This window comes from Channa argus, chromosome 2, assembly GCF_033026475.1.
Source record: "Channa argus isolate prfri chromosome 2, Channa argus male v1.0, whole genome shotgun sequence".
Classification (NCBI taxonomy): Eukaryota; Metazoa; Chordata; class Actinopteri; order Anabantiformes; family Channidae; genus Channa; species Channa argus.
The window spans coordinates 11,899,818-11,926,785 of NC_090198.1; the positions used below are offsets into that span (position 1 = coordinate 11,899,818).

At 37.6% G+C, this 26,968-nt stretch overlaps 2 protein-coding genes across 5 annotated transcripts; one reads left to right on the forward strand and one right to left on the reverse strand.

Annotated features, from left to right (window-relative positions):
• The first annotated feature begins 598 nt into the window (after window positions 1-598).
• csnk2a2a (casein kinase 2, alpha prime polypeptide a) lies at window positions 599-12,373 on the forward strand. 2 transcript variants are annotated; one of them, XM_067495393.1, is made up of 13 exons: window positions 600-842; window positions 2,805-3,175; window positions 3,795-3,906; window positions 5,704-5,805; window positions 6,057-6,107; window positions 6,296-6,355; window positions 7,204-7,287; window positions 9,062-9,172; window positions 9,286-9,387; window positions 9,533-9,633; window positions 9,862-10,010; window positions 10,555-10,642; window positions 11,631-12,373. In XM_067495393.1, exons 2-12 carry the CDS (start codon window positions 3,069-3,071, stop codon window positions 10,626-10,628), a joined length of 1,053 nt encoding a protein of 350 aa, XP_067351494.1. In that variant the 5' UTR covers window positions 600-842; window positions 2,805-3,068; the 3' UTR covers window positions 10,629-10,642; window positions 11,631-12,373. The 2 variants fall into 2 exon arrangements, with proteins under 2 accessions (XP_067351495.1, XP_067351494.1); XM_067495394.1 differs by lacking the exon at window positions 11,631-12,373 and having other exon boundaries at window positions 599-842; window positions 10,555-10,643.
• Window positions 12,374-12,391: 18 nt separating this feature from the next.
• kiaa0895l lies at window positions 12,392-25,024 on the reverse strand. Of its 3 annotated transcripts, none has more exons than XM_067495388.1 (8): window positions 24,820-25,024; window positions 22,596-23,374; window positions 22,375-22,518; window positions 21,618-21,750; window positions 20,786-20,872; window positions 18,201-18,506; window positions 16,494-16,591; window positions 12,392-15,188 (listed from the first exon to the last, which is right to left on the reverse strand). In XM_067495388.1, exons 2-8 carry the CDS (start codon window positions 23,325-23,327, stop codon window positions 15,027-15,029), a joined length of 1,662 nt encoding a protein of 553 aa, XP_067351489.1. In that variant the 5' UTR covers window positions 23,328-23,374; window positions 24,820-25,024; the 3' UTR covers window positions 12,392-15,026. The 3 variants fall into 3 exon arrangements, with proteins under 3 accessions (XP_067351489.1, XP_067351490.1, XP_067351491.1); XM_067495389.1 differs by having other exon boundaries at window positions 22,596-23,377; XM_067495390.1 differs by lacking the exon at window positions 20,786-20,872 and having other exon boundaries at window positions 24,820-25,023.
• Window positions 25,025-26,968: the final 1,944 nt, after the last annotated feature.

Genomic DNA, 26,968 nt, shown 5'->3' on the forward strand with positions numbered 1-26,968 from the left:
ATCCAGTAATTTTGTAAGATTTTAAAGTTTCAAACTGGCTGTGCAGTTCTGCTGGCAAATAAACATACATATGACCTTACACCAACACATTTGACAGATGAGGTGGAGCTTTGTGTAATGGGTTCTATTTTCTCCACACTTTCCTTTTTGGAGCAAGATTAGAACTGTGTTAAAAAAGCTATTAAACAACTCAAATTAAAGTTTAGACTTGGCAATTTAATGTTGTAGCTTATCCATTATTTTATATTTAACTTGATGAAACATAGACTATTAAGAAGAAAATAGAAGTGTAACTGTCCAAAAACTTACTTATAAAGTTAATTTTATCCATTCAAAATCCATCATTTTTGGTAACATTTAATATGTCACAGTAAGCATCAATTTAGTTATAAAATGTCGATGTGCCGGGCTTTTATTGTGCTGCATTTATCGAAGATCTACTGTTAACCTACTTAAACGGAAATGGTTTGCAATTCAATATAATAGTAATAGAATTTACCGTTTATTGTTAATACGTCTGACTGACCCAGTCTTACCCCTGACAGCTGTTCAGTGAGGGAGAAAAAAAGCTGTTCAGTGATGGATTTTCAGGTCACTGAGTCTCATGGTTTACTTCCGGGGGATGTTTACCGCAAAGCTCATCCTGCTTCTGCTAACGAACCTACACCACCCATCTGACAACATTATTAAATTCCTCATCCTGCTGATGTTACACACACCATCGGTATCTTCAGATTTGGAGGATCCTCGTCGCTGTACAGACAGAAACGTCCTGCCGGTGCTAACGAGCTACCGTTCATGTCGGCCGGACTTCCTTTGAGCTCGGATATTTCTACGACGAGGTTAGCCTGCTAACATTAGCCCCATTATTGATTTCATATTTTACTAATGTCGCCAACGATTGCCTGGTGTCCATAAATCTGTCGATTACGTAACAATGTGAATATTAAGATGTATGTGCGTTCATCTTGAGGGATTCTAGGTTTAGAATGTATGGTTTATCATTTGCTAAGCAACGTTTAGCTTGGTCAGCGTAACTAGCAGTTAGCTTACCGTTAGCTAGTTAGCGTTAGATGAAATGACCGTAAATAATTCTGACCTGTTTCCCAGATTGGTTTAAATGCTAAAATGGTGTTATATTAACGAGCGAACTTATTGTATTCTAGATTTAGAGAAATTATCAATAACAGGTATTCGTGGTGGTGGTGAAAAGGCCCCGTAGATTCCGTGTCGTGACGGTCTCCACACACTTTTTGGGTTTTTTTGGGGGAAACTGGTTATGACGAGAAAACAAGCAGTAGCGTTTACACCTGTCACTTCTGCTGTTTGTGATGTCTGCCAGGGTATATTCGTGTTTTTGTGTTAATGTAGTTAAGGCTTGATCAGTTCAAATGTACTTTATTTAAGACGGCTCAGGTCTAATGTGATGTGGATGAAGAAAATGCAATAAGTTGACTTTTTTCTGCTTTCTCCGAAGGATTGGGGTGTAAGTTGTAAAAGAGGACGATGGTATATTAGTCATCAGAGGCAGGTAAACTGGTTCTCATGTGGATACATTTCCCACAATACTGGCTCATATCTTACAAACTGGCTGTTATTTCTGACAAGGGATTTGGGGCAAAGTGTAAAGTATCTGTATTTATCTAATTTAGAGCTCACAAGTCTTTTTAACTTTGATTGGTGTAAGGTGGCCAGCTAGATCAAAAAAACTGAAATCTCTGTTTTGCCTGTTTTCTCCAGTATAATGAGCGACATGTATTGTCCATGTTTTGTGTTTTCACAACGTAAACGGGCTAAAGGTTTCACAAACTGGAAGGATTTTTTTTCTTAGGAAAATATGTTGTGATTGTTTTTTTTTTTTTAGACTTAAGGTTTATGTTATATTAGTTTAAAAAGTGATTTTATGTTTTTATCTTCAAATGTAATAGATGAACTAGTCAGAAGCCAGTCATAAAATAAGTGTTTCCTTAAATTTTCCTTTTTAGTATGATGAGGAGGTATAAGTTTTAATTAATATTATTAGGTGTAATATTATTTATTCTGTCATAATTTGAACTTGACAAATGCACTGCAGAACATTATACTATTTCAAATATTAAAAATAAGAATATATAATAAACTAAAATCTAATTTCTGACCTCAGAACCTTTTAGATTGTTTAGGACAACACTTAATTTGTTGGTCAAATCTTAACTTTTGGCAGTATATGATATGATATGATAAAGTATATGATTGGCAGTATATGATTAAAAAAAATTGTCTTATTAGCTGTCTTTGTGGGAACATGCTTGGCAATGCACGCTAGTCTGGTTATTGTCGGACTTTAAATAGCCAAAATATCTCCATGCTACCGAATTGCTTAGAGCCTATTTCAACAATAAGCTTGTCTTTTGAGCTAGGATACGTTCTGTTCTGTTGGCATTTTCTATTTTAACTCACTCCCACTCTTGACGTGCTGGTGATCACGGTTGCATGAGCCCAAAGATTAGCACTCGTGTCGATGCTTGCTGTTACCCTAAACTCTCAACAGATTCCAGCCACATGATTGGTTTGGTGCAGCACCTTTTCCCTTATTATTGGCTGTTTTGTATTGTCTGTCAAAACCTGATGTAAATAAGTTGTATTGAAGCTCTATTGACCATGTCTTTAATTTCTATCGAGTAAAAGTTTTTGTGCGGTAATTATTGTCGTCTTATCGCCCAGCCCTTCTTTGAAGCCAAGTTTAGTCTCAGTTTGATTTCACCCTTGATTTTATTCTCTCCTCTGCTTCAGTCTGTTTTTTCTTCTCCCCGGTCTTCCTGCAGCTGGCGACTCTTCATCCCATTCTGCCTAATATTCTGCTCAGAGGCTTCCCACACTCTGTCCTCATTGCTCTGTCATTCTGCACAACAGCAGCATCAGACTCATTTCATCAAAAGGCACAAGCAGCCAGAGCCAATGGTAAACACAGCACAGGGATCCACATAGAGCCACATATTCTGGAGAGTCAGTGTGTTTCCTTCCAGTATCAAGCCAACAAATATTGTGCGAGAGGTGAAAGTCCTCAACACGGGGCCCCAAAGCTAGCAATGCCCGGATCCACACCGGCTACCAGCAAGGCTCGGGTTTACACCGATGTCAACACACAGAAGAACAGAGAGTACTGGGACTATGATGCACATGTGCCAAACTGGAGGTACAATTCAATTGTTATATTGTTAATCTGTTATATATTGTATTATATGCATTATCATATTTGCTAAGTTTTCAAAAGTTTTAATTAACAAAGCTTCTCCTTCTAAATAGTAATATAATCCTAATGTTACATAGCATGCAATACTGCAGGCCTGCCAACATAGATATTAAAATTAAATATACGGTTATATGTAAGTATTTTTAAAATAAAAGTGTTAAATTATTTTTAACACTTTTAATTTATACAATGTTGGAATCTTGCTCCTCTTGGATATTTTAGGGTTTTTTCTAAGAATACACAACTTGTAATTTAGTGTGTAGCACTTTTCCTTAAAGGCACTATTATATATTTGATGATCCCAAAATAGTGAGTCAGTTTGGTTGTTTGCATAAAATCCTTTGCAAATTGAAACTTTGTTCTGGAATTAAAGAATGGTTGGGGGGTTTTACCTCATGAATAACTTAAATGAGTAACCTCTTCTCAAAATTAACTGCTTAATTATTATACCACTTAAGCACTTATTAATTGCCTAATGAGTCATTTTGTTGTTTTGCATGTGTTTTGTTCAGAGAGCTTATTTCCTTTTATTCCTGCTTAATTTTTCCATCATTTTCTTCAGCAATCAGGACAACTATCAGTTGGTGCGTAAATTGGGTAGAGGGAAGTACAGTGAAGTGTTTGAGGCCATAAATGTGACCAACAATGAGAAAGTGGTGGTGAAAATCCTTAAGGTGAGCCCTTGTTTACTATTGAGTTTTTATTCTCTGTATGAGCATTTGTTGTTTTAGTTTTTTTCCCCACATTTGATAGAAATCTATTCTCAGAACCTACCCCCTCTTTTTACTTTGTTTGTTAATTTCTGCCTGAAAATAATCAAACATCATATGAGTATATAAACTCAATTTTTAAAAAGCCATTTTGCACCTACTATTGAACAGATGCTATTTATTGTGCCCACTGATATCAAGGGACTTTGCTGATAGGCTTAATCGTGTGAGACAATAACAGCAGGTGAGCAGGAAAAAGCTTTTCATATTCTTAAGGAGGGAGAAAATGCATTGTGGTAAAATACGGAAAGTAGAATATGCTCATTAAATATAGCTCTGTTATTTAAATAAATACCAGAATAGACACAAATGTTCCTACATGTCTGAACTTACTAAACAATGTCTGAAATTCTACTTCAAATGTCAGCGACATCTGGTGGCCACTTATGGCTAATACAGTACTGTCTAGACGCAGGGGTGCCAACACTTTTTTGTCTTTTGAGCTACTTATAAAATGACCAAGTCAAAATGATCTACCTACTAGCAAAATACAAAACCTATATTTATTTATTAATATATTGTGAATTCTTTATGTGCATAATATATGTTGGTGTAGCATAACTACATTAATCCATATTTCACAATACAACTCTGTACATTTTTTGTCATTACCGTACTCTGATGACTTGCACTGAATAGAATCAGCCAGGGATGCATATTCCGGAGGTTATCTCGCTAGCTTGCTAGAGGTTTGCAGCACTTGGCGACTTTGTATGCATGCGCATGAACGGTGACCCATGTGTCAGAAAAAGTCAGATGTCAGACTGGCTGCCTTGTACGTCAATCAAGTGACAAATTTCATAGTGAGGACGGATGATGGGCTGACGTCTACTTTCTTAATTCCATGCGATCTACCCACTCTACCTTTGCGATTGATGGGTAGATTGCGATTGACGTGTAGAGCAGTAGATCTCTAAGCTGTTTCTCTAGGACCCCTTTTTTAACCCTGAAGTACCCACTGCTGATTACCTGAATCAGGTGTTTTCATCAATCAGAAGGCTAAAAAAAAAATTCACTTTGTCTTCCCCACTCCACCCTGATCTCAGATGGTATCCTCCACCTTGGGGAAAAATGCTAGAAATAGTTGGACAACAGGCAGAGTAGGGTCCTTGACTACCAGGATTGAGAGACACTGGTCTATAGTGATGAACTCATTTCACACACAAAAAAAGTGAGTTTGTTAAATTTGTGTTGCAGAGGTGCAAAACTGAAGTTTTATATTTTTGCACTTTCTTGGTAATATTTTCTTGGTAATAGCAGGGTCTCTATTAAGAAAATGGTTGGGAACGAAATCCTCTTGTCTTAAATCAGCAGTGTAAAGAACCCTGCCTTTTATTCCTGCAGGCATGAAAATTAATCTAACTTTGTTCCACTTCCAGTTAATTAAACTGGGTTTGTGAAACATTTGGTCCTCTTTCACTAGTTTTAACTAGGTTTTAGTTTTAACTTGGACTGTAGACTTCCATATGCATATTTAATTTTTAAAGGAGCTGTCAGGTAATGTGAGCAAAAGGATTAAAGGATTTTTTTTTTTGAATAAAAATGTATTGAATTGCAATCTCTGCTGTCCTAAAAAGATCTTTAAAAACTTAATTTGGTAAGTGCTGCAAAGTCCTGGTGTGTTTTTGAATATCTCCACGTAAGTCTTGAATAAATGTATTTGTTTTTCTGTTATTTTGAAGCACTTGTTTTGATCCACAGCCCGTGAAGAAGAAGAAGATTAAACGGGAAATCAAAATTCTTGAAAATCTGCGTGGGGGAACCAACATCATTCGCTTGGTTGACACAGTCAAAGATCCTGTGGTGAGTTAGAAATCTGCAGTCCCTTTGCTGCATGTTAGTATGTCAGCAGTGATAATCCAATCATGCTTTTAAGTGTGCGTGTGTGTGCGTATATGTGTGTGCGTATATGTTTGTGTGCGTATATGTTTGTGTGTGTATATGTTTGTGTGTGTGTCCGCGTATATGTTTGTGTGTGTGTCCATGCAGTGATAATGATCTCCACCTACCTGCTGTTCTCCTCAGTTAAGCCTTGTGTTGTCCTCTCTTTGCAGTCCAGAACACCAGCGCTTGTCTTTGAGTGCATCAATAACACAGATTTTAAGGTACTTGAGTTTGGCCAACATTATACACGTACTAGCAGCAGTTACCATCCATGCAAAGCCATTGTTATCCATTATTAATAACATGCATAACCCTTCAGTTATGTTATACATGTGTAGAGAGGGATTGAACTGTTAATATCACGTAACTAATACTTTTATACATAAACCTGTTTCCATCTCTCCACCAGGAGCTTTACCAGAAGCTGACGGACTATGATATACGTTACTACATGTACGAGCTGCTTAAGGTAAAAAAAAACATCTAGTTTACACTAAACCTATTCTTGTGTCCAGACTTTATTTCTGTGAAGTAGGTTGCTACCATGACTAAAGGGATGTGGCTATTACATGAATAATTATACAGTTGCGTGGTTTGAATGGTTATTTTCTTTAAATGAAAAGAAACAAAGTGTAATCAAATGACAAATCCAAGAAAATATACAAGAAACAGAAGATTTAATTAAACCAACTTTGTTGGTTATCAGAAAATTAACAACAATTCAGATAATACAATAATCTTTTAAGCCAAATCAGTCTGTTCCTGGCTTCTCAAATATGAGAGTTTGTTACTTTTCTTGTTATCTTCATTAACCAGCTAATTGTTTAATATCCATTATCCAGCATGTTCTTAAATATGATTTTGCGTTTACTGTTGCATATGGTACAAGGAAAACAAAATCACATTTGTGAAGCTGGAATCAGTAAATATGTGCCATATGTGCTTGAAAAAAGATTAGTCAATTCTCATGACAGTCCTAATTTTTATTTTGTTAACTTAGCAATAAATGTATTAATTGCTATGCCTCTGATTGTTGGACAAAACTGGGGACTTGAAGAAGTCTCCTTGACCTTGATTAAAGTCTAATGTATATTTTTCTATTTTTTTCTTCTGACCAAAATCTAGTTTTTCATATGTAAACAATTTAATTCAACCCAAAAATAACTAAACTAAATGGAGGTATAAAATACATAGTTTTGATGATCTTATCACAAAATTCTTTTAATCAAGAAAATTACAAAATAAATAGTTAAAGTAATTTATGCAGAACAGATGATGGTTATTAAAAGTGCTGAATATGCCTGACTTTTCTTTAAGGCTCTGGACTACTGTCACAGCATGGGTATCATGCACAGGGATGTGAAACCCCACAACGTGATGATCGACCACCAGCTGAGAAAGGTTCTGCTCACATTTGTATTTTGATAATTTTTTTTTTTCCTTTAAATGTCAAGTCTTTCTTTCAGCATCTGAAATCAGGTGCCCAACAAGGGCCCAATAAAAAGTAAAATAGATGAAGGTTTGTGTCATCCATCACAAAAGTCTGTGGCCTTGTGAAGGAATGACATATGTATGTCTTAGTTATCTTGTGTTTAAATCCTGATCCATTATCAGACAAGGTTTAATATAATACTATGTGCCAGACGAGCACAGTCCACCTACAGTAGCCATTCCTCTCTGCTCCCGATGATTGCTTTTTTGAATAGACAGATATGAGATACTATCAGGGTGCTTATCCAACTTGGCAAGAAAACAACAAAGCTTATTTCCATAAATGTTAAACATTTATGGAAATAAGAAAGAAAATATGGCCTGATATGATATGGCCTATAAATAAGATCAGTATTTTTCACGATACACAATATATCTCCATTATTTTAAAAATCTTCGGTAAAGCATTTTGAAAAATTCTCAATTTACACCTTTAATGCAGTCACACCAGTATGCAGATTTTTATGGTCCCACTGTCTTATGTTTGCAATAAAACAATCTTAGTAATATTTATTAGTGGTTTGCTAAATTCAGTTTACCAAAAGTTTATTAAAAACAGTAAATTATCAGCTCTTCTATTCTTATTTAGTCAGATGTTGATTTGTATTTTATAGGTTTGTATTGTAGCATACTACTACTTGCATTTATTTATTTTAAATTGACTCAATCAAAAACAGCACTGTTAAAACCTGCTTCTCTACCAACATGCAGAGACCAAACACACCGACAACTTGCTTTGTCTGTCCTGTCAGTAATGTAATCACAGATTAAATTTACAGACAGGTGAGCTGAGCTGCTGTTTGACATTTTGAGCAGCAAATAAGTAGTCTACTGTCTACAGAGAAATAGTGCTCTAATTGATTGATTTGCAGCTGCCATTGTTGCCTCTGATAGATAAAACAAAAAAATGCATGGCCAAATATACTTGGGCGGGAATAAATATCATTGGGCAGGCTGCCCAAGTATATTGTATGTGTAGGAAATTTGGAACTGTAGCCTGGTGCTTGGCTGATCACATCTGAAACTTGACAGTTGAGTCTAAAATATTACTACTGCAAATGGCTCTTTAATGGCATAAAGAAAATAATTTACCCCAGTTATTAGATTATAGTTGTTCAAAAATATAGATGTTTTTCTAGTATTTCAAGTGCAGGCTAAAAGCAGTAATCTGTAATATGGAGAGAAGTTTTGTGCTGGCAGCCTAAAATATTAAGTCACAGTTTTTCCTCAATGTTTGCGTGATAGTAGTTTCCTACATCCTACAGAGAACAAGCTGAGAAATATCAAATTGTTATTATTAATATTATTATTATTATTATTATTATTATTATTATTATTATTATTATTACATTACTTATTGTAAATAAAATGCATGGTCAGTTCAGTGACTTAACTGTCAGTAACACAATTAGAAATATACTACAATCATATGGCTAATAATAAAGATCACTTTTATATAAATTGTGTGATGAAATAAGTAAAAGCAGTTTAAAACTCAGAATCGCTTTTAAGTGAAGTATGCGTCTTTAATCTAGTACACTGTCACTGCAGCTTAATTTTAAATAAAATTTTGAACAAAGGGAAGACAAAGTAACTGTACAACTAAAAGTGTCAATTGTGTTGCATATCCTCTTATCAGAAAATGCAAAGCAGATGAATGTAGGTTTTCTTTTTTGTGTCACAGCTGCGACTCATAGATTGGGGTTTGGCAGAATTTTACCATCCTGCTCAGGAATACAATGTGAGGGTGGCCTCTCGCTATTTCAAAGGCCCCGAGCTGCTAGTGGACTATCAGGTACAAGCTGTTCTTCACTCTGCTTTAGAATTCTTTAAAAAAGACACTTCTCTGATGGTTTGTTATAATGAATCAAGAATTTGCTGTTTGTGTTTGATATTTGTTTCATCCAGATGTATGACTATAGTTTGGACATGTGGAGTCTGGGCTGCATGTTGGCCAGCATGATCTTTCTGAAGGAGCCATTTTTTCATGGCCAAGACAACTATGATCAGGTAATAGTTGTGAAAACATATCTTCCTCAAAAATGGTGATGCAATTTTAAGCTTAGGGCCATTGGCAAAAATTATATACTCTGCATAATGTTTACATAATGTTTGCTGTATGTAGGTAACATATTTAATGTATGTTGTTTTTCAGCTGGTCCGCATTGCTAAGGTTCTTGGCACAGATGAGCTCTTTGGCTACCTGCACAAATATCACATAGAACTGGACACTCGCTTCAAAGACCTGCTGGGACAGTGGGTATCAGCAAAAGAATAATGGATTTTTAAAACCAATCCTTTTATAAACTGGAACTGACATTTATTCAGAACAGCCAAAAATAGAACATGCTGCCTTTGCTGACGATTTGTATGCAACTTGCCTGGTTGTCATCATAAATGTCAAGCAGTGCTGTTACCTTGTGTATTAAATAAGAATGGGGTGTCATATTCAGTCATATATTAATTTTGGTGATATATTTCCAGACAAACACGGAAACGCTGGGAGCAGTTCATCCAGTCAGAGAACCAGCATCTGGTGAGTCCGGAAGCTCTGGACCTTCTGGACAAGCTGCTGCGCTACGACCATCAGCAGAGGTTGACGGCCGCCGAGGCCATGCAGCACCCATACTTCTGTAAGTACCATGCTATCGTGGCTCAGTTGTTTTCTGTGCACAGGACAAAGTACTTTTTTGTGAGCAAGTGATAAATCAAAGTTTTTGTGACTTATTATATCTCTTTTTTTCTTCCTAATTAAAAACATGAAACATTTATGTTAATTTAATTTGAAATGTATTAAAAAGGCTTTAATTTATTTAATTGTATACAGCTGTGACACTTGCACTTGCCAATTATTTTAGGCTCTGAGACAAGTAGACTTAAATGTTAAATGTTAATGGATTCTCAGGTGAGGAATCTCCTTTGTTTTACCAACAAAATCTGACCTGTAAAAATGTTACATGATCAGATTTTTTAAACAGTAAATTACTAAACAGATACTAAAATTGTTTTTATCCAATTTTGTGCCTGTTATTTTTTTCTTTCTTAAATGAACATGCAAAAAAAGTCGGTTCATTAACGGTCCGGTTACATCACCTAAGGTGTATTTGTTTCTGTCTGTTTTTCTTGTTGCCTCATTCTGTATTTATGCAGATAAAATGACAGTGTCTTGTTTCTCAGATCCTGTGTTGAAGGAACAGGCAAATGCCAATTCAGATGGCACAAAGGCAATAAGCAGCTCCAATGCAACATGATACCCAGACAGCAGGTACCTGACACACAGCATCCACTCTTTATTTTATTTTTTTTATTTACAGTACTGTGCAAACATTTAGGCATTCAAAGCCAGCTGCATAAAGCCAGCTGCATGAATCCAGTATTTTTTATTTGTCAATGACCACCTGCAATGTGCAGTAAGGAGTTCCTGAGCCAAACCAAATAAGCTTGCTGTGAAAACCCTTTTGCCTTTAAAACAGCACCTTCTCTGAGGTTTACAAGCAGTTTTCAGCTTGGCAGGTCAGTTTTTCTAACCTTGTTGGCCATCGTCGATCAGGGATCTGTTACGGCCGAGCTAGCTGTTGCAGGACTATTTGTTTTTCTTCTTGTCACTAAAGATAATTTATTAGCCTTTTTACAGTATGCCTGGACCAATTTTCATCGTTTATAGCAATTAAAGGTAATTGAGATGTGATGCCATTAATTCACATGGCAACCAGGTGCCATAGTGTGAATCCAGAAATGAAAAGATGTTTGCAACTCTGGTTGACTAATGGAAGCATCCTACTAAGTTAATATTTGTGGTCTTAAGCCTATCCACATGATGGGGATCTGTACCAATCTAATTGTTATTTAAAGGATTGGTATCAGTCACTGGTATCAACATGCGGAGAATGAGCCGGTGTGGCGAACATGAACTCGCAGGATAAGTAAAAAGTACAAAAAAAAAAAAAAAAAAAAAAAAAAAAGATAAATTTAATGGCAATATTTATATTTTATTAATATTTTGTCTGTATTGCACAGCCCTACAATTTAAGTGTCTAAACTTCTAATATTTGTATATACAAGCTCTTGAAAAATAAGTTGAAATAAGTTATAGAGATTCCTAAACATTTGCTGCAGGCGGATAAGTATCTGTTTGGACTCTTTTGACAGATATCAAACCTTAATCAGGACATCCCTAATTATTTATTACTGTACCCAGCATTATGAATCATTATAAATACCAGTTGGAATTTTTTTATCCTCTGTCCATTCAGGAAGAATCTTTGTTACCTCAACTTGTGACCTTTTCGTGGCAGAAGCCTCTGCCTCCACATCAACAGCCATACTGGAGCAAGATGTCAATTTTGCAGCAAACACAAACGTGCACAGATATTAACATCTCCAAACAAAACCCGGGGAATCTGCGCTGCTTGGCCCGTGTCACAACTAAATCAGATCTGAAATCAGATCTGAGCCCCCTCTTCTCCCCTCTCCCTCCCAACATCACCCTCAATGTGTTTTTAAAATGAGCAAACTGATTGTTGTTGGATCAATATCAAGCCAGTGTTGTTGCTGTAAAGACAGTTGTCTTTGCAACACTGTGGTCACCTGAGTTTCAGTTCCAGGTTTTAGCACTGAGTGGCATGGAGGCTCTTTTCTGTTACGGATAGAACAAAAACTATATTGAAAGAGAATAAACCATTTTTATTTAAAGCATTAAAGTGTGTTGGATTTTATTGTTTCAGAAGTGATAAGAGAAAAAGCTTTACCTTTTCTGTTAATAAATGGCAATGCAGACCTATAATTCAGATGGTTGAAAGAGATGACTACTCCCCCCACAGACTGACTGTTTAATTTTGTGTCTATTTGGGCCTGTTTTGCATATGTATTTGGTTGTTTTATGTTCCCTTGTAGTCAGTTTTCATCTTCTCTGTGAAGTCATTTTAGTCTCTTCATAAAGAAGCTCTTGTCCAAAGAGGCTCTTGGCATTTTCCAGGGCAGCAGTGCTTGTTTTAATGGATCATCAACAAACCAGTCAGTATGTATGTGTATGTTTTTAATAAATAAACTGGAAATTCAAGGTGTTTCCAGAACATAAAACACTTGTGCAACATTCGTGCATTACAAATAGGTGCATTCATTTAGGCAAATTTGGGCCAAGGTTACCAAATGGCTAAAACTGTATACAGCAGTAAATTTCAATTATACATTAACCTTTTAAAATGCAAGTATTTAAAAAGCATCATTTAAGTAGTGTTTACATTTTGGTTGTGTTTTCTTATACTGTTTCAAGTTTAAAAAGTTGGACAACTGAACCAGCTGTTACGATTTGAGCCCATATCAAACAAAGTATGTTTTTCTTTTTTTAGTCTCTCCGTGCTAATTTTCCTCAGACTGTTTGACCCAAAATGAATGCTCTGATTGACATCTTAAGATTTACCTGTCAAACACACAAAAAGCAGCCTAAACACACATGACTAGCTACAGCAGATGAGCTCCACACCCATCGAAGGCACGCCCATAACACCCTATCTTCCTCCTGCCAATTCTTATGTTTGGATGTAGAACTACAATGGTTGGCTAATTTTGGCTGCTTCAAAAAGGCCCAGTGTATTAAATGCCTCTTTTATATGCCACTGAAAGATGTTAATGAAACTGTTTGGAAATTTTATGTGCTTTTTTGCTGAGAGTTCAATGAGAAGGGAAGCTCCACCAGCCTGTTAGACTGGAGAGAAGGAATGGCTCTGTCTACAATGTAAAAAAGTTTACATTTTGTTTTGGAATGCATATTTTCTATTTTGCATTCCAAAAACTCAAGCGTAAGCTCTATAGTTGTGAATCAGCAGTTCGCTAAGCGAAGATTACCATTCATGCTAAGCACTTACAGTTCAGTGATGACTAAGATTCATTGTCCAAATTCTCAATGCTTAACAGTGTATCACTAATTTCAGACCAAGGTAAAGAAAAGCAGACAACTGTCACTGACAAACTATGAGGTGTAGTTATCTAGCGAAGCTAATAGTGGTTCCATAAATTGGGTTACAATTTTAAATATTTAATAGATTCTTTATACAGTATAATGTTAACAGTGGAAGGGCATCCAGCGTAAAAAACTGTGACAAGTCAACATGCGGACAAATGATCCGCTGTGGCGACCCTGAACTCACGGGATAAGCCGAAAGGACAAAACAAACAAAAAATACAGTATAATGTTACCGTAGAGAGCTGAAATCAAAACATACTATGTAGTTTCTATGTCCCTAGTTTCTGTAGCTATTTTGCATTCAGTATTTCTTTCATCATCCCTAAAACTCAACAAGCTAGTTTGTAATATCCTATCTCTAATCTCTAAAAACATTTACATAGTTCAAACCTGTCTGTCTTGTAATTACAAACGTGTCTGAACTAAACATGGGCCTCGACTGACTCGTGTTCACCTCCTCTGGCTTTTGGAAATTGGTGTATGCTAGAAGACCCTGAAAAATATTCATAGTGAACAAACATATTTTTCTCCAAATAAAAAATGTCACATTGTAAACTACTGAGAAAGGCTGTTTTGCAAAGCTGGATTTGTAGTTATTACCAAAGTCAGTGACATTTCAGCTCACTATTGCTTCAACATCAGAAATCTTAACATCTTAAATAACAGGACTCCTAAGATACTTGTTTTTAAGCTATGATTAGACCGCTGATTCTTAGGGTAGAGGTTTAGAAATCAATTTTCATTTTCACATTTCGGACAGAGCCAGACTCTTTCCCCTCTCACTAGTCTTCAAGCTACATATTAAACATACAGATGTGATGGTGGAATCAGTCTTTTTCATCTCACTACCTGTAAGAAAGCAAATGCTAAATTAATTTTCCAAATTGCCAAACTGTTCCTCTAACCCTGCTGGCGCAGAGGGGGTAGCTCAGGGGCAGGTCACATCACAGTAGCATATTGATATTCAAAGATCACCAAGGACAAAGTTAAGACATAAACAACACAGCTCATCTTCTTAATAACACTGATATTTTAAAACTTTCCTGGGGAGTATTTAATGCTTGAGTGAGTCCACTGGCACTTGATATTTTAAAGAATCATGGCCTCAGCTACCACTTTCCCAGGGTTTGGAAATGAAGTGTCCCTGGTGATCTTTATAAAATGCAAAAGATGTAAGGCAAAACACTGTTTTCTAAGAAAAGAATGCATAAAGCTAATACCAGAAACATTCAGCCTGTTTTCTCAAAAGTTAAAAAAGCAAAAAACATACATAATTGCATAAATAAAGCATGTGATAATGAATCTGTAAACGACACGTCAGCAGTGTCCTGTACAGGTGCTGGCTGCAGTGACTATGTATGATTCTACATATATAATGTTGGTTACAAAGTTGCAATACTGAGGTAATTTCATATTGGGAGTAAAAGTTGAGGGGAGGGAGCACTTTAAGCGTGAACTGTGAAAAAGCCACAGAGACATGCATCGGAGAAAAGTGAAAATGTAGATAGAGGTGTTAGTGTTTCCATCCCTTTTGTTTGTATCATTCAAGTTTTATAAAAAAAAAAAAATTGCTCAAATAAAGCATTGGTTATACTGGATACTTTAAATAATATTCAGGGCACCATATGATACGCTCATTGTACCAGCATCCTGCAGTTCTTCTTGGCTTCAGGTGATGCAGGGACGGTCAGGGAAGCAGGTGTTGCAGCGTTGAATCGTCCAGCTCGTTGACGGCAACGATGTGGTCCAGATGTTGCAGGTACCGCTCCTGATCTCGCATGAAGTGTGGAATTCTTGTTCTGGAGAGCACTGCAAGAGGACACAGCTTTTCCACATCTTCGAAAGACACCTATACGGGGAAAAGGCTCTTCAGTGTATGAAATGTGGAAAACACCTGTACTCACAAACAAGGTGAGGTGCACAATAGAGGGCTTTTGCTTGTAATGGAGTATATGGAGTAAAACATTTATACATAGTCCCATCTCTGCTTACCTTAGCAGTGTTAATACTGACCAGTATGCTCCTTTTATCAAATGATCAGAAACCTCCTCCCTCCAATACCCTTGTGATTTTGGATTAAATCATTTTAAGGAGATTGTAGGTTTGTAATTTTCCAAACGTGATGGTCTCATATTAAAACCCAATTCTTACACTGAGTGGTCAAAGAGTAGTCAACTGTGTGGAGCTGAAAAACATCCGACATTTAAAATGTACTTCTCAGCTGTTTGTTTTCATCTGTCGCTTTGCATGAGAACAGTCACAAGAAAGTAACTTGGAAAAGTCTTAAATTAATGATCCCTGTAAATATTAGCTTTGTTGATCTTAGCGCTGAGAACCTACCTTCCTAATTCAACTCCCAACATTGAGACAAAATCCACACGTTTGTTTAAGCATTTCACAACTGTTCTTCACAACTCAGTTTAGTCTGCAAAAATGGCCAACACAAAATGCTCTACTACTCTACTACATTTTGGCATCCAAACCTCATATACCAAAATATATAAAAAGTATATGTTGTCACAACATTTACTGTTCACTGAATTTTACTAATTGTTGTATTTTAAAATAAAATAGTTCTGCCAGACAGTGCCGCCTTTCCTCAAGACTACAACAGCAAGAAAAATAAAAACAAATGTTAGAGAGATTAGTACTTGACTTGTAAATATTTATTTACTAAAAACATGTTATTTTTGTTAAATTCATGAAGTCTAGAGTCTCCATTAGGGGTGGAAACGCTACTTGTACTTATAGGTGGGCAGCATGGAGGTAAAGTGGTTAGTGCTGCCGCCAGCACAGGCTGTGGGTTTGTACTCCCGGCCAACTGTGGCCTGTGTGGAGTTTGCGTGTTTTTCCCATTCTTGTGTGGGATTCCTCCAGGTGCTCTGGTTTATTTCCATGGTCCAAACACATGCATATTAGGTTAATAAGTAACTGTAACTCAGGAGCCTTTCTGTATAACATATTTTACCAGCAATTTGATAACTTTTGTGTTTTAATAAACCATGTGTGTTGATCTATTTATTTAGTTTACTTTCTTTATGATTGTGACTTTATTTATGTGCACATGGAAAGTACCTGCTTTTGTTCCCATGTAAACACACAGTGGAGTTTGCACTGATAAGAAATGCTGTTATTTGGAGGTTATGACCCTAACCTTGCCTAAAGACGTCAACATCTTGAAGTCAATGGTCCTTCGATGCCGAAGAATCCGGAGAATCCCGTCTAGATAAACCTGATCTTTACTGAAGCAACCTGGAACAGAAGCACCACAAAAGGAACATAAATATACAATTTGTTTGTTTTCCTGTAAAACGAATGTTCCGCTGTTTAACCCGTTGTGTTATAAGATTTCAAATGTGTCATTTACACTGAGGAGGAGGAGGAGTAGATTGTTTCCCCTAGCTTTTATAGTTTGTTTGATTTACAAATGTTACTTTAAAAAGCTGTTCTTATCAGGATGGCAGATGAGAGGAGCTCATATAAAAGCTGTAAATCCTCAAGGCCGCTTTGAATTATTACCGTGGGCTCATAATTAAACATTCAGTTTAAAAAGGTCAAAAAATGTTTAATCAATAACTTTATTCACTGTCAATATTCTAAAATATTTCAGTAAAAGATATTATTTAAATATACAAATATAAGGTTTATTTTCTTTCTGTCTCACTTAAAATTTAAGGTGATTTGTTAAAAACACACCAAAACATCATTGATCTCCTTCAGGACAGTCACACTTTTTTTTTTTTTTTTGTCCTTTCAGCTTATCCCATGAGTTCAGGGTCTCCACAGTGTATCATTGTCCACATGTTGATTTGGCACACCGGATTCCCTTCCTGACAAAACCCTCCCCAATTTCTACCGGGCTTGGACCAGCACGGCACAGCTGGGGAGGGGAATGGGCTGTTAGGGGTTCAGTGTCTTGCCCAGAGACACTTTGACATATGGCCGGGGATCAAATCACTGACCCTGTGGTCCGTGGACAACTGCCTTACCAACTGAGCTACAGCTCAGAAAATCCTGCACTTCATCACTGCTACAAGCGAATTATGATAATGGCACAGCTTTTTACAAATTTCTAATTTGTAGTTCACCGTTTTTTTTGTAGAGGTGGAAAACAACTCCTGTAAAAACCACTGCAAATCTGTACCTCTAAAAAGTTAATAATGTTCTGTTTATGACGACATCTGAAATGTGTAAAATATAAATTGAATGCCACTGAGTTGATTAAATCTTGTATTGTACTGGACTAAATAATGTTTAATACATTTAAATTTTTTTATCAGAACATTAGAAACACATCTGAACATAGTGTGTTTAGTTCAAGTGCAGTTCAAGATCTTCAGAAACTCTGACCTTAACATCAAAGCCCGTATTGGCTGTGAAAAAGATGTTTAGATTATTATCCATTAACAAATACCATCAGGAAGGCTTCTGATCTGGGTAAATTCATTCTGCAGCACAACAGCTGCAGTGGCATGTGGGAGTCGGCTTGGGATTATGAATACACTGAGAAAGACTAGACCCCATCAAGTGTCCCAAGGAGAACACAAAAATTACTATTTTGGGTTACTATTTTTCTCACCACAGTTTCTATGAGGTTACCAGATTAATAACAACTATACATGGGACTATTGTTGAAACTTTCCTCGCTTTACTTTTAGTAAAACATCTGCATAATTCTTTATCCAATGGAACACTTGTGTGACAGTGTCATCAAAATGTGAAGTCATAAAAGTAGAATGGTTGTATTAGATTACATTAAGCAGACATCACACACCAAATGCCCGTGTCTGTGTGTGTGTGTGTGTGTGTGTGTGTGTGTGTGTGTGTGTGTGTGTGTGTGTGTGTGTGTGTGTGTTTTAACCGGGTTGTGAGGTGTCAGTCTGTCCCCTCTTGGCTCTCAGACAGTATTCCCAGCGGACATCTGGGTCCTGGACGAAGCGTGCAATATGACTAAAGAGCTGGCTAAAGCTCATGCTCATGGCATGGTAAACCGTGTAGTACAGCAGAGCTGCACGCCACAAGTAGGGCTGTTTCCGTAACAACACGCTATGCAGGCTGGCTAGGCCCTCCTCTGTGGGATTTGCAGGTTTCAGGCTGAACTTCTTCCTGCCCTCTGTAGTGGCCCATGGTTGCAGGCTGTTGTTTACCCCCCGCAAATAATGTGTGCCTGAGGAGAAGAGAAACGTGACTCCGTTGGTCAAAGAGGCTACGCATTTTTACAAGCAAACCTGCACAAGGGTAAATCCACCTTTAACACATTTTAACACCTTTGTGAAAATCCCTTGAATTTGAAAACTGATTGCTGCCATTTCATTATTAGTTTCGACTTTGGGACAGTAAGCAGACTTGTCCCAAAACAACTGAGAGGACTTAAGGGCGAAGCAGACCTGATCGTAAACCACTGCTTTAAAAGGCCAGGCTAAACATGTGGGTGTTAAATCTACATTTAAAAACATCAACAATTTGTGTTGTTCAGAGATTCACAGGCAGACAGTTCCAATGGCCCGGAGCATAAACACTAAAAGCTGCCTCACCAAATGTTTTTGTCCTGCATTTTGAAACAATTAAAAGACTCGTGTCAGAGGATCTAAGGGCAGGGACTGGATCATACGGTGCATGCAGAAAGTATTCACAGCATTTTCCACTTTCTGTTATGTTTTAGCCTTATTCCAAAATGGATTCAATTCAATATTTTCCTCAAAATTCTACAAACAATACCCCATAATGACAACGTGAAAGACGTTTGTTTGAGATCTTTGCAAATTCCTTAAAAAAATAAAATAAAAATCACATGTACAGTGTACAGTATTCACTGCCTTTGCTTTATTCTTTGTTGAAGCATCTTTAGCTCCACTTACAGCCTCAAGTCTCTAAGTATAATGGTACCAGCTTGACTCCTATTTTTGGGCAGTTTCTCCCATTCTTCTTTTCAGTAGCTCTCAAGCTCCATCAGGTTGGATGGGGAGTGTCGGTACACAGCTATTTTCAGATCTCTCCAGAGATGTTCAATTGGGTTCAAGTCTGAACAAAGATTGCAGCAAAGATTTCCAACAAACATTTTCACATTCTCATGACGTGATTGTTTCTATAATTTTGATGAAAATAAATTTGATCCATTTTAGTATAAGGATGTAACATAACAAGGATGTAACATAACAAAATATTGAAAAAGTTAAATGTGTGAATACTTTCTGGATGCACTGTACACTAGAAGCTTGTCAGACAAGTAGGCTGGTGCAAGACAAAAACGGTAATCAAGCATGGTCAAAATAAATGTTATTTTTTTAGCCCTGCTGAGACATATAGTGGGGCATTCAATGCTTGACATATTCTTAAGGTGATAGGCTGACTGTTTTACCGTAATAATGTGTATGTTATAATTTAGATCTGATTCCATGGCTACAACAAGTATATCTGGCAAGGCTTATTACTTGTAACCATGCAACTAAACTACCTTAAATCAACACATGCTAATATCCTTATACTAAGTCAATATGTTTGATGTCTTTGTATTTATTACGTTATTTTATTGTTTCCTATAATTCGCAAAGTAGCTGCTGTCCTGTACGATTCAAACCAGTTCAGCACTGTGCCCGTCCATTGTTTCCTGATTATGGCTGGAGCAAGACAAACAAGGGGGTGTCACTTTCAGTTATTCTAATATACAAGTCTACAACCTGTCTAGTGACTTGGGGAAGCACAAGTATATTGCTATGAGCTAAATGCAAATGTCCGCATGCTGACAGTGACAAAATTGACATGTTGAGGTTTAGCTGGTATAATATTTATACTATTTACCAACTTAGACTGTTAGCATACTATTATGTGTTATTTGGAGCCTTAATCAACAGAACGTACAGTTAAACTAACCTGACAGTGCCACTGGATGAAATCAAAGAGCACCACAATTCTTTCTTTCACAATTCTGAAAACAACAGTTGTCTAGACATTTCAGTAAAACCACAAATTCCTGAAGTTTCTCATTCACACAGGTTAGGCAAAAAGACTTCTTAAGGATCTTGAAAACATTTGGACCCTCATCCAAAAAGCAGTGCAACTAATAGGTGGGGAGTTAGAGGCATTTGGCTACCGTGGAGCTGTTACCACAATCATGACAGTTCTGACATTGCTTTTCAGCCAATACTTGACTCATGTTACCCAAAAAGCAATATCAGACCTCAAAAACCATTGACATGTTAACAACTCCTCAGATGTTAAATGTTAAAAGTTCCCAAAAGTCCCAAAAACTGTTTTCAATAAGCCAGATGGAGCATTTATTCATACCATGGTAGTCATTTGTAAAGATGACAGTAGAAGAAGTTCAAAATTCCATTAGGGTACCAAAGCCCGTTTTTTCTAATGTTACCACCTTTATGATTCATCAGTTACTTCATCGTCATCTCCAAATAGAATCTATTTCCTGTCTTTTTCTTGCTGTGACTCAACTGTTTGAAGAGTTCTCTGGCTGTGTGTGATAGTTAATGTAGACTGGTGACCTGTCCATGGTGTATCCTTCCAATTGGCCGGTGACAGCTGGGACAAGATAAGCAGTTTAGGTAGTTGATAGATGGATAGTTGTGAATCAGCTCCCCTGAACCGAAACACTACACTACTGTAATCACATTAAGACACAGGAATAACTGAAGAATAACTTTTCATAGTTTTACTGGTGGATAATATTAAAACATTCACATCCTAGTTGTAATTTTGGAGGTGATGTTAACATTTGTAAAAGGATCATTATAGTGCAGCTGAAAAGGTTCTACAAATTTGAATTTGATTTTAAGGAAACAAGGTAAGCAAACTTTAAATGCAGTTTGCTTACCTTGTATTTACAGGATTAAACATAAGTTATTATGTTAAAATGTAGTACATGTTAAAAATACTAGGTTTGCAATTACTATTAACATTAACTAACTGAACATTAATTACCATTTGATCTATAAAATATCAAAAATTGTACAAGTTCCCTATTTAATTTCCCACAGCCCATGGTGAAAACTTTTGAATAGTTTGTTTTTATCTAACCAACAAAAAACAAAACAATTAAAATCAATCAACAGTTGCTGATTAATTTCCAGGTGATTAACCAATCAAATGTAGCTCCAGATTCAGCAACGATTGAGATCTGATATAAAGCAACTGAATGTTTGCGAGTACTGTCATGGTAGGAAAAACTGTTGCTTCATATAATAGATTTCACCTGAAACACCTTGTAATACTGTATTATCTTCTAATCTTTGTCTTATTCCAGTGTGAGAATTGAACTGCAGCGCACCTATCTCATGTCTCAGCATCCCCTCCAGCCAGTGCTGTCGAGCTCCCGACAGGTTGATGGTCAGAGTCGGACGACAGCTCTCAACCACCATAACCGCCTGAGACAGAAGCTCATCAGACAGACGCACCACAACCTGGAATCATTTAAACACAGCGACATCATTAATAGTAACATTTGTTTCATTATTTGTAATGTTTTTGCTGGATGTTTAGCAAAGGCCCTCTTTGAACCTGAATATATTTGTAATATATACATTCATATTATATATTAATAAGGGAAATAATTACATTTACAGCCCTTTAATTAATACATTATTTTTATAGATGAATTTCTATTCCACGGTGAAGAGAATCATCTCCATTAATTCATTATTGATAATTATTAGAGTAGCTGATGAAAAGGTAAAAATGTATAAAACGTGTAAAGTTAGATCACATTTCCTTGTCACAAGACAAGGAAATTGTTTCATGAATTACTAACCTTCACAGCTAGGCTTTGAAGATGAGACAGTGCTGCACTCTGCTGCACGAGAGTTTATGGATGTGAAAAATAGTAATCAAATTAAGTAGCTGTTTTAAAGTAACATTACATTAGGTAGACACAGCAGTTATTTCAGTGTGTCTGATGCATATTTATTCAAAAGGTAAATATAAGGGTTGGATCACATAAGGCTGCACTGTAAATGTTTGGGGCAAATGGTTTCTGATCTTGCCTAATGCTTTGGTAGTTGCTGCTGCATGTTGCTCATTGCACTCACCTCTCCCACACAGCCTTCTTTCTGCAGATATTTGCGTACAGCAGCCCAGACCTGACTTTTAGGGAGGATGACGCCACCTGTAACCTCCTCAAAGTTCTCATAGCATCCAAACTTCCTCAGAACACACTCCATGATTCCAATGGCCTGCAGAAAGACAGAACAATCATCACTATGTAAACTCAAAGTTTGATTCGTAGATTCTTAATCTGATCCTGACTTACCTGTTCGAGGAAGAGGCCTGAGCCCTCTCTGTACTTATCCAGTACACTCCTTGGCTCAGGCTGCATGTACTCAAACTGAGGCTCGTATTTGTAGTCAGACTGGAAGAAAGCCTGCTTCTCTTGTTCCAAGTTAAGAGGTCTGAGGGAGACAAGCAAACAAGGCCGGGATGATGTAGGCAGTGTAGTTCCCCCCACCCCTTTAGCTATGTGTGGCAAGGAGGTGGCAGGTCGCATTTGGCCCTTGCTGGCCCGTAGCCCAAGGGAGTAGTTGACCGAGCAGGTGCTTTCACTGCGGCGCATCCAGCCACCTGCTCCTAGACTGGGGCTGGTCAAGCTGCGAGCTGGGGGCGAGGGAGCAGCCGAACCACTGCGCCAAGGAGGCTGCACAATCCGTTTGTCCATCATTGGCTCCTGAGTCCCTCGCAGACGCTGTGGTGTTATCTCCAGGCTGAGGGGGCGACGGAGCAGTGGTCTTGGCATGGCCCCACCTTTAAATGATGATGACCTCCTTTCTACCTGGCAGCTTTTTGTCTGGGCTTGTAGCCCATTGTGGGACACCTTCTCTTTCTTAACAACACTGCTTCTCTTGGGTGGCTGTCCAGTTATCACAGCAGAGCTGTAGTTGGTTTTGGGGGGATCTGTTCGGACATCTGGTTCCAACAGATCCCTGCTGCACCCAATGCTTGCACCCTCAACCTGATCCATGAAGACTTCTCCTGAGTCTAACACCATCACCACGGCCACTACACCTTAGGCTCCACTTCACTCCGGCCACAACTCTGCTGACAGAACAAACAGATTTACTGTATGTATAGTGTTTATTGATGTTGCTGCTGTGCATGAAAGAAGAAAACGTATGTTGTTGTTCTCTGCTGCTGATGTAATCAGATCAAGGCGGAATTCCCGACCAGGCAAAGCAGGATCCCGAAAGCCCATAGTTGTAGCCCCTATCATTAAGTTTTGTGTATGAGCCAATCAAGGGTTTCCTCAGTTTTTGTTTTTTGTTTCATGTAGTATGTATTGTGTATTGGGAACTGTACTGTATTGTGTGTTGTGTTATGCTTATGTGTACTGACGATGTCATTAGTGACACCATGTATCTTTGATAGTTGCCTTTGTAGTTTACCTTTTAATTTTAATTTCCAGTGGTCAAGGGAACAATGCTTAGCAACAGGTTTGTTACAAGACATGCAGTTCAGCTCAGCTACTGCAGGGTGCTGACGTCACACGGTAGCTGGAGCAGAGGAACTGACTAGAAGAAAGATGTGGACCGCAACAAGGTAGAAGAAAAAGACTCTGTGCCAAATCGGCATGCGGACAATGATCCACTGTGGCGACCCTGAACTCACAGGATAAGCCAAAAGGACATTAAAAAAAAACAACGTGTGGACTGCGCGCAACAAGGTAGAAGAAAAAAGGTTCAGTGTGTAGTTGTGGAGGCAAGCTACACACTGAACCTTTGTTTTAATATTATTTTATAATAGTAATATTATTATATATTACAATATTATAATATTAATATTATTATTAAAAATAATTATTATTATTATCTTCTTCATTACTTTAACAGTACTATACATTGTCTGTCACCATACAAATTTTAAGGCATCTGCACCTGCAAATTAATATCTGATCCAGCTGTGCTGTCATCAGTAACTGACTTCTATTTTATCCAATGGCTCTTTTATTTTTACAGTGTCCAGTTATTAACAAAGCTTAGTGAATTCAATTTATTGCAAAATGTCTAAAGAATAAATTAAAAACAAATAACATTTCCATAATCTTAATTACAAGTTGAAGATTATCTTCCATAAATACTTATGAATATTCATCAATCATTGTATAATGGAAGTTATTAGGAGCCCAACTACCATTTTGTGCCCTGGGTCACCCTGGGCGATTAATCCAGCCTTGGATTAGAGTTGTAAATCCGAATGGGAGCCCGTCAGAGACTGGTTAGTAGCGTCAGTCTGCGTTAATGATACGAGACAATAGTGCAGCTGAAGTGTCTACTGTCCGAACAAAGCTTCCATCCAAAGCGCCTTCCATGAAACTAACATTTAACTACATAAAATGAAAAAACTACCAGCAGATTTTGGGTTCAACTGTGCAGAGAGATGACTGTAGTAATTCATTCTGAAGACAAACTAATCAGTTCACTCATCGTTTCCTATGAGGAGCCCTTTAACTCCCCAAACCAAAAACTACTCAAACAAACACTAACCTAGCAGCGAGTCCCGGGACTTCTGCTGAGGATCTCGAGGTTTCAGCCTCTTCCTTCACTCATGTCGACAGCAGCTCCACAGACCGAGGGGCTGTGTCTTTACCGGGAAATGATTATAATATCTGTATAGCGGATCACAGAGTAGCGGGGCCTGAGGCAGCTGCCTGGGCCGGCCAGGAAGCGGCGGTTGAGTTGGAAGATATGACGCGAGAAGTACGCCGTACGTACAACAATACGTAGGCCGTGACTGACGCTCTATGTACGTACGACCGGAAGGGAGTGGAGTTGAGAAGGTCTTTCCCCAAGCCACCTCTCCTCGTTTCACAGTATATAGAGGAGTCAAACAAGCATGCAACATTTCGCCATTTCTGTTTATTTTGGCACCAGAAATGATGTCCATCCTTATTAAAAACTCCAATTTTGACAAACTGAATGTTTTTGATGAGCAAATTATCTCCAGCCAGCTGGCTGATGACACCACAATCTTCCTAAAACATCTAGATCAAATTCCCCAAATCCTGGAACTAATTAGCATATTTTCAAAAGCATCTGCTTTAACATTGAATCTCAATAAATGTGAGTTAATGCCCATACATGAAAGTAGCCTTACAGAAGCTTATAACATTCCAATCAAAACAGCAGTTGAATATCTAGGTATCATATCACTTTTTAAAATTTTTTATTTTTAGTCCTTTTTGGCTTATCCCGTGAGTTCAGGGTCGCCACTGCGGATCATTGTCCACATGTCGATTTGGCACAGTTTTTAGAGTCTTTTTCTTCTACCTTGTTGCGGTCCACACCTTTCTTCTAGTCAGTTCCTCTGCTCCAGCTATCGTGTCACGTCAGCACCCTGCAGTAGCTGAGCTGAACTGCATCTCTCTTTAACAAAACCTTAGCATGCATTGTTTCCATGACCCTGGTCAACAAACTTAAAAGGTAAACTACAAAGGCAAACTATCAATGATCATCAGTACAAAGACACATCACAAACACACATTACATAAAACTGTGGACCCTTAAAGGATGAGTATGTGGCTCATACAGCTGGTATTGAGTATATTCTTAAATGTGATTTCCTTGTTGAAAAACTGCCTGTCAACCTGTCCTCTTTCCACAAACAAGTGTGGTTATGCTGGAAACTCAAGTACACACATAACTTTACACCACATCAAACACCTCTCTGGAGCAACAGATGTGTCTTACGTAATGGTAAGTCTCTGTACCTACAAAAGTGGATGGATAAAAATGTCTGATCAATATGCCACTTGCCATATGATCAGGGATATTGGTTAACCTATGAAAACTTCTGCTCTAAATATGACTTAGCTTGCACACGTAGTGAATTTGCTGGGGTAATTAATTTCATGAGCTGACCCTCAAACTCACATCCTGACTTTTATTTTGTACCTCATTTTCTCCACTTCCTGTTCCCAGTTAATTTCTACAGCTTCACCACTCATCAACAGTCACAACTGTTTTCACCTGTCCCCTTTTAAAAGACTCTCCCTTTAGTTCCCCCCGTCGGATCATTATCTTTGTTATTCCCTTTGTTTCTATGCAACAGGCGGTCTTCTAGTTCCCCTTACTCGTGGTTTTGATTTGGGTTTTCACTCTGTGTCAGTCTTTCCCTCTTTGTGGGTTTTGTCGGGTGAGGGTATAAATTGTTTCTTAGTGTACTTTGGTTTAGTTGATGGTTACGTGTATGTCTAGTTTTCGGGTGTTCTGTTATTTTCTAGGTCATTGATTTAGTTTTTGTTTAGATCATTCTTGGTATCCACTCCTCTGGTTAATGTTTTTGTTTAAAGGTTTGATTGATAGTGTCATTGTCTCTAGTTTTTAGTTACCACCTATTTCTTCCATGTTCATCTCCCATTCCGCCCTCGTTTAATTCCTAGTGCCTCGTTCCGAGTTAATTCCTAGTTTTGTAGTTTTCCCTCCGAGTTTGTGCCCGTTTGTCCTCCTTTTTATAGGAGCGAGTTTTTTGTTGTTTTTCCCTGTCTTGTTGATAATCTTAAATAAAGCTTATCTATCTAAATGTATACTTACCGAACCTGTCTCGCCTTGTTGCTCTTGTGGCCACCTTAAAAACTAACCCTGACAATCAAAGCTATTGATTCAGTTAAAACAAACAATCTTGACCTTTAAAAAT

What these genes read in the sequence shown, in the direction of transcription:
- csnk2a2a (XM_067495394.1), top strand. Translation starts at nt 3,069, where the DNA reads ATGCCCGGATCCACACCGGCTACCAGCAAGGCTCGGGTTTACACCGAT. An exon ending in ACATGTACGAGCTGCTTAAG is followed by an intron (nt 6,356 to 7,203) that starts GTAAAAAAAAAC and finishes CTTTTCTTTAAG; the next exon opens with GCTCTGGACTACTGTCACAG. An exon ending in GCCAAGACAACTATGATCAG is followed by an intron (nt 9,388 to 9,532) that starts GTAATAGTTGTG and finishes GTTGTTTTTCAG; the next exon opens with CTGGTCCGCATTGCTAAGGT.
- kiaa0895l (XM_067495388.1), bottom strand. Translation starts at nt 23,327, where the DNA reads ATGGTGTTAGACTCAGGAGAAGTCTTCATGGATCAGGTTGAGGGTGCA. An exon ending in GACTGACACCTCACAACCCG is followed by an intron (nt 16,592 to 18,200) that starts GTTAAAACACAC and finishes CTTCTGTTCCAG; the next exon opens with GTTGCTTCAGTAAAGATCAG. An exon ending in TGTTGACGTCTTTAGGCAAG is followed by an intron (nt 15,189 to 16,493) that starts GTTAGGGTCATA and finishes TTCCCCGTATAG; the next exon opens with GTGTCTTTCGAAGATGTGGA.